This window comes from Amphiura filiformis, chromosome 9, assembly GCF_039555335.1.
Source record: "Amphiura filiformis chromosome 9, Afil_fr2py, whole genome shotgun sequence".
Taxonomy (NCBI): domain Eukaryota; kingdom Metazoa; phylum Echinodermata; class Ophiuroidea; order Amphilepidida; family Amphiuridae; genus Amphiura; species Amphiura filiformis.
This window is the reverse complement of record NC_092636.1, coordinates 70,050,761-70,064,244: the sequence shown is the minus strand read 5'-3', so window position 1 is coordinate 70,064,244 and position 13,484 is coordinate 70,050,761. Positions and strand designations below refer to the sequence as shown.

The window sequence follows — 13,484 nt, the reverse complement described above, 5'->3', positions numbered from 1 at the left end:
CGCGTGCGAACTGAAGGCCTATAAAAATAAAAAATATCACCCTAAAAGACACAATTTGATGCTTAATTTTAACACCAGGATTTGTAAAAAAATGTATATCCAAGCACCAAGTTTTTAACTGACATTACTGAAGAAAAAAAATATTGCTTTATATTTGACCGAGAAAATTAATTTCATAGCAAAAAGGTGTATCTCTGAATTGTGCTGATTTTAACATGTATCGATCGACTTTCAGCGCGACTAAGCATTTCTAAAGAATCGGTTGTGCAGGCTGCTAACTGTTTAATAGCCACCCATCTTGTAAACAGTTATAAGTCTGTTTCAGGATATTCCAGGAATGGTTTCCAAATGTTTGGCATCGCATATTTGTAAAGTCAAACTTATAATCCTGTTACAGGAATTTCCATGATATTCCATGACTATTTATGATGATCCATGACCGTTCAGATAAAAACATGAATAAAAATGGTATTTTCAGGATATTGGCTGTACTAGTGTAAGCAAGCCTTGCCACGCAAGAGAGGAGTAATGGCCTAGTTAAGGCGTTACTGGATTAACGCCAGCTAGTCTTGCCTGGCTAGTGGTTGCTGAGCTAATTACCTATTGTGGCAAGGACTTGCCTAGCAAGAGATTTGCTTTGTCTTAGGATAGCCTAGCTAAGAGGTTGCTGGATTAATGCCAGCAAGTCTTGCCTGGCTAGCTGTTGCTCAGTTAAGTACCTGAGAGATTTGCCAGCTATTGTTGTGAGGATTTGCTGAATTACCTATTGTGGCAAGGATTTGCCTAGCAAGAGCTTTGCCCTTTCACCTCAGCAAATACTCCAACAAACAACTATTATTATGCGAAAGATTTGTAAAAAGGGGTTGGTCACACAAGCTTAACACTGCCCCTCCTTGATTTGAAGAATGTCCTCATTGTTTAGAACCATTAAGGTTGGTCTGAACCCTGGAATTATGGAACTTTCGGGCCCCATAACTGCTAAATTGTTGGTCTAAAGTATATAAAAGTATACATATTTAGAATGGCAAAGACTTGATAAGTTCATCTATGAGCATTTTGGCCCACATTTGACCTCACAGATGAAATTATCAAGTCTTTGCCATTCTAAATTATGTATACTTTTATATACTTTAGACCAACAATTTAGCAGTTATGAGGCCCGAAACTTTCCATAATTCCAGGGCTCAGACCAACCTTAACGCAAGAGTAACAATAAAGTGAATTGGACAGGTTTTTCTTATTTCCCAATTAGCATGATTAGTAGCTTAATAAATCCCAAAACAACCAAAAATTTAGCCAATTTGTTTTGGAAAAAAAAATCAGACATAAAATATCAAATGCCTGAGTCAAATTGCACCTTGCAAAACATTACACCTTCAACAATACAATATGTCCAAGTGAAATAGCCAAGTATGGTTGAATAATATACTAATACCATCATAACATTAAGGGTACAAACCATTCCCATTTGTAGACAAATTTAGGTCAATAGCTAACATTACAATATACGTTCTATTCTAGCAAAAATACGTACTTAGCATGACATGATATGCTTACATGGTCAGCAATGATAACTCCTCATTAATCATTGGTAGACGTTCTATAATAACTTGATATGTCCAGCTTAAATAACCACAATCTGTTTGACTGTATTCTGAGAATACATAGGGTTGTTAATTTGGGACCACATACAAATATCTATTCCTTATCTAATACACCATCATTAAGTTCACTTTGTAGAAAAAATCTAGGGAATTTACTGAACTGGACTGAACAAAACCGTTTTGACATCAGAAAATCTCACCTTGGCATGTTAACAACATCAACGTAATACATTAAAATGTTCATCTACAACAGAGCACAGATAAGAAGCATAGTGTTCACAATATTCAAGCACCACAGCGTTCGGTGAAGGTAATACAGGTGCTTGAAAACATTGGAAATCCATTTCAACTTCTATTCCACAGAAATGTTCAATCATTATTTCCTCAAAATATTGTCTTGTGCAATGGATACTAAGTCTCTAGTGTACTGCCGGGTCTGGAGGCCCTCTTCACTCACCATGAAGGCATGGGCCACGCAGACTTGAGTCTGTTTAAGTTGGATTTTATAAGCCAAGTCTTCGATCTTGTCCAATATGGAATCCAATGCTGTAGCAATTATAATGATTTGTTCATACCCCGTTGGGGCGTTCCTGACTTGGCTTAGAAGCGAATCACGGCGACGCCGTTTTGGGGAAGGAAGGTCCGATGCTTGCTGTGGATGGCGTTTAACTGCTTCTGGAAGGGGGGTTCTTGTTGCTGGTTATGGTTACTGCTGGCAGTGGTGTAAAGGGTTCATAAGTGAATTGAGCATGTGGTGCTGGAGGGGGAGGCATTGAGATGCTTAGCGGCTGCATTGATGATGTAGTCGGCATGGAAGCAGTGCTAGTCCGTGCTGATAGAGAGCCTGGCAGCATACTACTAGGCACTGTGAAAGTTTGGGGTGTATCATTGTCTGAGGGCACAGTCACTGGTTTCGGATACGTCGATGGGGCTTAGCTCGTTGACGCTATCATGGGGGGGGCAATAACACCATTGGTCGCGGACACGGCTGGTGAGAGTCTCAGCGGTGATATCATGTTTGGGACTGTTAAAAGAAGATGTTGTTCGTCATACACTGGTGTGTCTTTTGGGATGTCACCGGTGTTGATGTCATATGAGGAGTGGTTGGCGAATATTGGTGTGTCAACTCCTGAGGTGGAACTTGATCCGTGGTTACTCCAGTGACTTTGTTTTTTAGTCTAATATAGGGTTCGGATGTTACTTCCCCTTACATACATTAAATTCTTATAAGGCGCAATATCCAGTATGATCAAGGCGCCATACAAAATACAACATATAATACCACATGAAATATAATACAAAGCAAAAATACAAATTCAGATTAAAACAAATGGGTTTTCAAGAAGTTTTTTGAAAACTGCAATTGAGCTGGCATTTCTTACATGCTGTGGAAGTGAGTTCCAAAGTGATTGGCCTGCAACAGAGAAGGCTTGTTCACCTATACATTTCTTACTAAATGGTATTGCAAGAAGAGTCTTGTCTGTTGCAGACCGTGTAACCGGAGCCGTTGAAGGACGATTTATGTGAGCAAGTAAGTTGGCAAGATATTCAGGACCACAGTCATTGAGACATTTGTAAACATGAAGACATATCTTAAATTGAATACGTTTTGTTACCGGTAACCAGTGCAGTTTTTTCAGAAGGGGTGATGGACTATCGAGTCTGGATGCATAGAAGATCAGTTTTGCCGCTCGGTTTTGAAGGGACTGGAGGCGAACTAGGTCTTGTGAGTTTGCGCCATACAAGAGGGCATTGCCATAATCAAGACGGAGAGAAACAATGCTCGGACGACAAGGTGACGTGTGTCCTGGTCAAGATAACGGCATATGCGGCGGATATTGCGTAATTGATAGTTTCCAGATGAAACCAGACTGTTAACTTGTTTACACATTGTCATATTCGAGTCAAAAATTATCCCAAGGTTTCGGATGTTACATGATGGTTCAATATGGATGTCGGCGACCTTTAACTGTACTTTGGGGAGCTTTTGAAGGCTTTGGTATGACCCGGCTATAACAAATTCAGTTTTCTCATTGTCCAACCTGAGTTTGTTTTGATTCATCCATTCCTTTATTTCGGCGATGCACTGCTCAAGTTTCGCAAGTGCTGTTTCAGCAGCACCTGCTATCTTTGGGTTGAATGATATATAAAGTTGAGTGTCATCAGCATATGAATGAAAAGAAACATTGTGACTACGAATAATAGCTCCCATCGGTTGTGTATATATAACAAATTGAACTGGTCCAATGACGGAACCCTGTGGGACACCATAAACTAGTTTTGACTGTTCAGAAAATACATTATCAATACTTACGCTACTACATCGAGAACTCAGATAACTATCGAACCACTTAAGTACAGTACCAGACACACCTATATCATTTTTCAGACGATGAAGTAGCAAACCGTGATCCACTGTATCGAATGCTGCAGACAGATCAAGAAGGACCATGAAAACCACTTCTTGTCTGTCTACAGCATTCAGTACATCACTTTTTACTTTGAGTAACGCTGTTTCTGTACTACAATTTGACTTATACGCAGACTGGTAAACTTCACCCAGATTATATTTGGCCATGTGGTCGTTAAGTTGGTTTGTCACAACCTGTTCAATAACTTTTGACACAAACAAAATATTTGATACTGGCCTATAATTCTTGAAATTATTCCGATCTAATGATGGCTTCTTTAAGATCGGAGATATCACAGCTCTTCCAAGTGATTTAGGGAATATACCAGTACTCAAAGATGAATTTATAATACGGGTGAGTGTTGGAAGAAATACTTCAAGATTTTCTTTCAATAACCATGTGGGAATGGGGTCTATGACACTAGACTTGCTATTACAATCCCTCACTAGTCTTCTTACTTCATCAGGGGACATAATGGTGAATTCATTAAAACTATGAACATTATGATTAGATCTAACATCATAAGCAGTACATTCATTAGTTTCAGACTCAATACTGTCCAGATCATTTCTGATTTTCGAGACCTTTTCTTCAAAGTAGTTTGCAAACTGATGACACAGTGACTTAGTTGAGTCACATGATGGTAAGGTACGGTTATCTTTGTTCAACAGATTGTTTACAGTTTTAAACACACCCTTTGTGTCAGCATCGGATAATTTGTCTTTGTAATACTTGGTTTTATTAGTTTCAATAAGTTGATTAACCTTTTGCTTTTGATCAATGTACGCCTTCCTATCTTCAGACGTTCGAGATTTTCGCCACCTACGTTCATATTTTCGGCGAACCTGTGTTTCAGTCTTGATTTCACTACTGTACCAGGGAAAACGGGGTCTATTTGTACGCACCTTCACCTTGGCAGGGGCATGTTGGTCAAGAATTGTTAGAACTTTAGAGTCATACTCAGTAACCAACTCATCTAAAGTTAACTCATCTGAGATAGTACACAGTGCTTTAGTGACATCAGCCTGAAACGCTACCTGGTCCATTTGTTTGAAGTTACGGACCTTGACAGATTTTTTTTGTTTAGAGTAGGTTTATTTCTGTTTACATAACAATGCATCATAAAGTGGTCAGAAAAGAGATTTACTTGGGACTCACATCTAAGAATAATCCCATCCTCAAGTCGAGCCAGGAAAAGGTCGATGGTATTACCAGATATGTGTGTAGGACCCTCAGCATACTGATAAAAACCAGCAGTCTCATAAGATCTAATGAACCTCTTAACTTCAGACTTCCAAGGCTCATTTACATGTATGTTAAGATCACCTAATAACACCACTTTCTTGGGGAAAAGTGATACCTCGCCAATAAAATCATCAAACTCAGTTAAGTAGTTTGAAGTACGTACACGATTTACGGAAGAAGGGGGTGGTCTATATATTACAATATACTGAATTCCACTTGTTAAATCAACAACACTTGCATGTTCAAAATTTACAGTAGTAAAACCAGTTTGTACAGTACGAAGGTTCACAGAGTCTTTGCTTATTATACCGATTCCGCCATGATTGCTTGTGCCTCTTGGAAAGTTGGAGAAAGAGTAAAATGGTGGTGTACATTCTCTAATGACTGAATCATCGTTCTCATTTATCCAGGTCTCAGTAAGGAACATTACATCAATGTCATTTTGAATCAGAAAATCTGCAAGGAGTGTTGTTTTGTATCTAATTGACCGAGCGTTCCAAGCGGACAGATGAAGGTATCTGTTCAAGTCAACAACATAAGGCTGGGATGTGGTTTGGGACAAGTTTGAGAAACCCTCTTGATCATGTTGATGCTCAGGGTTAGGTCTAATATGTAAACGCTTGCCGCCTCTGCTGCCCCTATGTCGCCAACGTCTTCTTGGTTGCTTCCTAATTTCTTTGTAATCAGGCAGCGATATCGAGTTATTATGATTTGGACATGGGTTGCGCAATATGTTCAAAGAGTTCAAGTTTTGGCATGTTTCAATGCTTGATGGGCACTCATCATAGGTAGTATTCATTCCATGTAGAAATATGGTGGAATAGTGCAGTAGGCCTGCTATTGCATACACAGGTAACTGTAAAACTGGTGGATCACACTCCATGATGATGATGGGCTCTTGAGAATCACAAGATAAGGGATAATCACTTACAGTCAAATAATCAACAGTAGGATAATCACTTTCAGTCCAGCATTCAATAGTAGGATCAGTTACAGTTAGTTGGTAAAGCACTTCACTGGAAGGTCGATGGTGCTTAGGTTGAGTAGGATGATCACTCCACAGGTAGATAGGCCTAGGCCTATATGAAGATACCTGACATACTGTAGTTGTATTTTGGCACAGTACTACAGGGTGTAACAATAAAATTTGTACAATTGCATTTTGACTTCTCTGGAAAAAACTAAAAGAGTTACGGCACAAATGTTATATGCAGTAGAATCAGTAATACCTTGGCTAAAAGAAGACGTTTAGTTGGTTTCTTTACTAGCTTGGGTTCAAAAGTTATGTCCGATTCATTAAATTGTCCAGAAAACGTGTTGGGCCACTTTTGCCATGTTAGCGTATATCAAGTTTGAACCGCATAGATTGTGCGTATCGTGCATTAAACATCAAATAACTGACACAAAAGAATTATAAGTGGTGTTTCTTCAAATAATTAACATGAACTTAATACTAATATGATATTTCTTTAAAATATATAAATGAAGTCATGAAATTTCTTTCAAATTTTCTTATAAATAAGTAATTTCTCATATCCCTGAGATATCATTGGTAAAACTGAGAACAGTTTTTGCCCCCATAAGTACAAAACAATACAAATTAAGTTCAGCTTGGCTTCTAGCTGTTCTGGGGCGACCACTATTGCCAGCATTTCTGTCAACAAATTTCACATACTTGTCATAGTTATATGTAATTGTATGCCTTGAAGGAAGACGTGAGTTTGGAAAATGAGCTATAAACAATCTTATGGTTTCTGCTTGACTCCCATGTGCTACAGAATGTCACAACCATAAAAATACACTCTTCCAACGTGAATTGGGGTTGAAGGTGTTGAGCTGCAGCCATGATTTCTAGTAAATGAGGTTGTTATGTCAGTGCTTAGTTGTGACTTTCAAAAACTCAAGGAGATATTATATTATGTAATCATTTCTACCACTTCGAATACCCCATTGTTTAAATCGACCTATCATAAGAGCACCGCCCAACTGGTCGATGGTTCAACTCTATTCAGTCACTTTTGTAAGACTTAGACAAAAGTGGCCCAAGCGGTTTTAAGACTAGGTTACATAATTGGCTATATCGTCACTTGTATACCTACGGTTTTATTGGAAAAAAGTTTAACTGGTGGCTAAAGAAATTATCTTGATAGTCATATTAATATCAAACCAAAAAATAAGCGGCATACTTGTTTCATCCTATTTTCAAAATTGTACAAATTTTATTGTTACACCCTGTAGTTCCAAAATAACACATAAAATGCAGAAAAACGGCAGCATTTTTCTTTCATTCGAACCCATTTTGATGATCAGTAGGGTTAGTTATTCCATCAGTAAAGTTTACAGATTCCTGCATGGTCTAAGTCTGCAGAAAATGATGGAAATGTCAGAGAGCCGTGAAAGCGACCACACAGGCGCTGCAACTGGCAACTCCAATTTTGCAGGAAGGCATCCTCCATCCACATCAATGACGTTTGCTTTAAATCTAAAGCTGAAGGCTGTGGCTTTGACTCTCGCCTTGCCATTTGATATTTCTCAGTATGTGCACCATCCTGCATATGGCCTATGAGCATATATCTTGCAGAAAATCCTTTCTCACAGTATGTACATAAACGCATCCCAAAAAGAAAGTATCCAGTTTGATTTTGGTCCATAAATCAAAGATGGGGTCTTAAATCAAGACCTACCAAAAGTATGGTACAGATGAATTTATTCCGCACAGTTTGATACCTCATTTGTCCAAATCGATGCAGAATTGATGACACAGTGACCTTTTAAATGCAATCACCTCAATTTTAAAAGTTGCAGTAATCCCTATTGATGTGGTTTTCCTGCTCCTCAAGATTCTTGAGATAGAGACGGTATAAGACTGTTTGCCTTCACTTCATGTGTTTTATTCAATACAGATGCTCTTTTACTCCTTCCTCAATGTTTTACTCTTCACAGTCAATATCTGGTATGTCCTCCTGCTGCATCAATGATTGCCAAACAGACATCTGCGGCGCATGCTTTTAGCGAGACTTCTGATGCGCCCTGGCCTTGATCTATTGCTGCCCATATTGAGCATGTTGAGTAGCAGTACCAAATCAATAGGAATTTACTGCAACTTTTAAAATTGAGGCGATTGCATTCAAAAGATCATTGTGTCATCAATTCTGCATCGATTTAGACAAATGAGGTATCAAAATGTGCGGAATAAATTTATCGGTAACATACTTTTGGTAGGTCTTGATTTAAGACCCCATCTTTGACTTATGGACCAAAATCAAACTGGGTACTTTCTTTTTGGGATGCGTTTACATATGGGCATACATGCCACGGCCAATGCAAAAACATATGTCGAAACAAGGAATGTTTGTCTTTGACGACACTGTTACAGTCAGGCCAAGTGCACTGATACATGGTGATGATTATCTGGATGTTACTGATGTGAGAGTTTGTGAGAAAATGATGATCAGAGTTAATACCATGATAATAGATGTTTTTGCCTAGTTTGTTGTTTTAGCACACATAAATGAATGTTGGTGTTCCCAGCAAAGAAAGCTGAACATCACTTAACATATCAAAGGTTTTCCAAGTCAATAATTAAAGACACTAACCACAAAACATGGATTTGAACATATTTGGCATTGTCATTGTAGGGAGATCATGATGATACCAGTGGGGATTTGTCTTGCCTTGCTTTGCCATGCATTGCTGGCTATTGATTTGCCTTGCATTGCATTGCTTTTTTTCTTGGCATTTGGCCTAATACTGGTAAGGATTTGCATTTTGTGGAAGGACATTCCATCTGCCTGAGTGTATGGACATAGAGGCTAACAGTCTCCTCTCCAGAGTTTGATTTACTTGACAATTTTGCATAGCGAAAAAAAAATTGATCAGGCGATATTCTTATGATTTGCATATATGTTCACATTGTACAATCCAAATCGGGAAGCATTTTGCTCTGCTACACCAGGTATAAAATTGGAAGCTGCTCCTTTCAATGTAATACTGACAGAGTCAACCAATTTGACATTAAGTTTGGCAGGTCCTCATTAAAATAAACGGTGGATTCTTCACACTGACACAGTATGAAGTATGAACTTGGTCTTGAAACTCAGTCATACAAGTTTATCCATACCAGCAATATAATATTCAACTCCACATCAAGTGACAGTAGTCCATTACTATTGATTTGGACACTTTTAGCTACAGCCTTTTCATGTTGATAAGTCATTTTAAAAACAGAAGTGGGGATTTTTTCTCGTAACTTCGTTCGAGATTCCGTGAGATCCCGTTTGCGCACGCGTGGTCAGAACGTTTGTGCAACGTGTGTGTGAAGCACATTTCGTTGTTGATACAAGATAATTTCTTTCAAGAAATTACCTAAAATACCTAATTAGAATATTTACCAAAGTGCTAAAGCCTTCTTTTGCCAAGTTACGTAAACTTGGACATAGTATTATGGGCTATATAGATGATACCCTTATAGTTTCAAGTTCCAGTGAAGATACTGAACAGGCAATTGACAGTACCTCACAGCTGTTGACAGAGCTGGGGTTCTCAATACATCCGGATAAATCAATATTTACACCAGTTCAGAGGATTGAGTTTTTAGGATTTATTATTGACTCGACCAAAATGAGAGTAGAATTACCTCAAGCCAAAAAAGAGGAAATAAAGCTGGTTTGTAAACAGTTACTTGACACATTGTTCCCAAGTGTAAGACTGGTGGCTATGGTAATAGGGAAACTAGTAGCGGCATTACCAGCTGTTCAATATGGCGCTCTCTATTACAGGGAACTGGAAAATGAAAAGACCAAAGCATTGAAGAAATATTTTGGTCAAAGGCAGCTCATGCCGAGCTGCATTGGTGGATTGACAATGTAGACATTATGTTTCGTGACCTGGATAAAGGAAAGCCCACATTAACTTTAAAAAGTGATGCATCAGGGGCCGGATGGGAGACAACGGATGGTAATGTTGCTATTGGTGGTCCCGGGTTGGTGGTAGATAGAACCCGCAAGAGGCATGTGTAGCTCAAAACAATGAAATAAACTATCCAGAACTTCTGGTTGCATTTTTGGCGCTCAAATCTTTTTACAGCAACATGCACAGTACACATGTGCGGCTAAAGGTAGACAATACCACTGCTGTCGCGTATATTCGCAATATGCGTGGTACTAAATCGGTAACATGTAATGAACTAGCAAAAGAAATATGGGAATGGTGTATTTCCAGAAACATTTGGATATCAGCTGAGCACTTACCAGGTGTACAGAATGTACTTGCTGACCAAAAATCAAGAAAATTCAGTGACCAAACCGAGTGGATGTTTGGCACCCCAGACATAGATCTCTTTGCATCCAGATTAAATAAGCAAATATCACGATATATATCGTGGAAGCCAGACCCAGGGGCGGAGAAGATTAATGCATTTTTGAGTGATTGGTCAAATTGGTATGGCTATGCATTTCCACCATTTTGTTTGATTGGGAAATGTTTACACAAAATAGAGAATGATACAGCAGAAGCACTCATGGTTCTACCTAAATGGCCAACACAAGCATGGTTTTCAAAGATGTTGAGGTTGTTAATAGCTGATCCTATCATATTACCACAAATACCAAATTTATTGATACAACCAAGCCCGGAGGTGCAACACCCACTTAACAAAAAATTGTTTCTTTTGGTTTGCAGATCGTCCGGGAATCCTACTCAAGCACAGGAATATCGGAGATTACTATCCCAATTCTACTCGCATCATGGAGAAAGTCAGTCAACTCAGAGACAGTATAATGTCTACATTCAAAAGTGGTTGGATTTTTGCCATCGACAGCAAACAAATCCAGTGCAGACCACTATAACTCAGGTGTTGACTTTCTTAACTGAACTACATTTGGACAATAAATTAGGATATGCTGCGCTTAACACTGCCCGTTCAGCATTGTCAACTTTTGTTATTATACCAGGATGTTCACCAGTAGGTCAGCACCCTCTTATTTGTAGATTTATGAAAGGCATATATAACTTGCACCCACCGAAACCCAGATATTCAGAAATGTGGGACGCCTCTGTAGTTTTAAATTATTTGAGAAAAATATCACCAGCAGAAAACATCTCACTAAAGGAGCTTACGCAGAAACTGTGTATACTTTTAGCTCTAGTTTCGGCACAAAGACAGCAAACTCTCCACCTTTTAAGGGTTGACAAAATGATACAAAAATCAACCTCAATTATATTTTATCTACATGACATACTTAAGCAGTCTAAACCGGGAAACACCGGAATCAAGCTGGACTTAAAAGCTTATGTTGTTGACCGCAGACTATGTGTGGTCAAGTATCTCAAGGAGTATCTAAAAAGGACAAATGTGTTTCGAAAAGGAGAGAAACAACTTTTCTTAAGTTTCAAAAAACCACATAATAAAGTATCAAAGGACACAATTGGAAGGTGGTTAAAGCTGGTAATGGCTGCAGCAGGAGTGGATACAGATAGGTTTAAGCCACACTCAACTCGTGCGGCAGCAGTGTCGAAAGCGGATAAAGCAGATGCGCCCATCGCTGAAATTATGGCCCAAGCGGGGTGGGCCAATGAACGCACTTTTCAGAAGTACTACAATAAGCCACTGATCAAGAGTCAGAAATATGATCAAGCAGTTTTGGGATCCCAATAATTTGCAAACCTTAATAGGATCCCAAATAGCAAACTTAAACTGATCTAGATATATTGTCAGCAGTCACAGCGAGCAGGAAAAGTGTCAAGTGTTTACGTACTGTTTTCCAGAGCGTTTTAAGTCTAAGGTGTTCTGGTTCATAATATTGAGCCTTACTAAGTGATAGAGAAAAAAGGTTATTAAGTTGATAATGTTGCTATATAAAGTGTTCTGAACTATATATGACAGTTGTCTTCTCTGGTTTCTTGGTATGTTTGTTGGTACCCCTTTTTGCTTTTCTTTCTTTTATGAGACCAGATAGCGTTAAAGTCTCAAGGAATCTCGAACGAAGTTACGGGATAAAATCGAAAGATTAAACGAGAACTTACCTTGTTTGAAGTTTAATCTTGATTTTATGAAGTAAAGGTGAGTGAGAGATTACGTGCCCATCCTCGCCCACCCTCTTGCTTCATATGGTAAGGTATATAGTTCTGTTTATTCTTTCGGGTAAAAAACTCTGGTCTCAGTTTTTTCAAGACTGACCACGCGTGCGCAAACGGGATCTCGCGTAATCTCTCACTCACCTTTACTTCCTAAAATCAAGATTAAACTTCAAACAAGGTAAGTTCTCGTTTAATCTTTCTATTATCCTATTTAATCATAACAGTATGATTTTGCCTTGCATGGTTACCTTGTTGCTAGATATGTGTGCTGACATGCATGGAAGCACACAAATCATAATAAACATTTCACTCTTGGCTGGTTACAATTCAAAACAAACATGCTTATATGCACATGTATTGCTATATTGTCATGTATGGAGAAATTCTATTGGAAATGTTTGCTAAGTACATGTGGTTGTTAGTTGATAGCGTGTCAAAGTTCTATATCCCACTCGCTTGCCACCAGTGTGAGGGCTTTAGGCTTGAAGTAATACACAGGATACATTCAGTTGTGTTACGCAGTATATGTGTATGGTTTATTCAGAGCATGTGTTCTTACAGTCAGACTAGTCAAGTCAAGAGTGATCTAAGTTGGTCATTTCTGGTCCATACACTCAGTTGTTTACATTCTTACATTAGCAACAATAGACATAAACATTTGCTTGCCCAGACAATACAAGTAATAATTGTGGAAGGCAAGATTAGCTAACAAGCCTTGCCACGCAAAGAGGATGACATTGCTTGCCTAGACAATACAAGCAATGATTATGGTAAGGGATTAGCTAAGCAAGCCTTGCCAGGCAAGAGGGGAGCAATAGCCTAGCTAAGGCGTTGATGGATTGGTCTACCCAAGTCTACCCAAGTGGATATAGCAGGTCAGCTCTCAGAGCCAATTATCTCACAGTTTGGTTTGCCACAGGGCTCTGTAGTTGGACCTGTTGGCTACACTGTGTACACCCTTCCAGTTGATGACATTGCAAATTATCATAATGTTTCTCATCATGTTTATGCCGATGATACACAGTTATATGTATCATTTAATCCCAAAGTGCCGGGCGATCTTGACAGTGCAATAATTCGACTTCAAAATTGTGTATTGGATATAAAAAACTGGATGACTGCAAACAAACTGTCGTTAAATGATAGT

General features: G+C 38.8%; 1 protein-coding gene across 1 annotated transcript; it reads left to right on the top strand.

Annotated features, from left to right (window-relative positions):
* The first annotated feature begins 10,412 nt into the window (after window positions 1–10,412).
* On the top strand, window positions 10,413–12,135 carry LOC140160253 (uncharacterized). The gene has a single exon (XM_072183529.1). It carries the CDS (start codon window positions 10,413–10,415, stop codon window positions 11,913–11,915), a length of 1,503 nt encoding a protein of 500 aa, XP_072039630.1. The 3' UTR covers window positions 11,916–12,135.
* The last annotated feature ends 1,349 nt before the right edge of the window (window positions 12,136–13,484 follow it).

What these genes read in the sequence shown, in the direction of transcription:
- LOC140160253 (XM_072183529.1), top strand. Translation starts at nt 10,413, where the DNA reads ATGCGTGGTACTAAATCGGTAACATGTAATGAACTAGCAAAAGAAATA.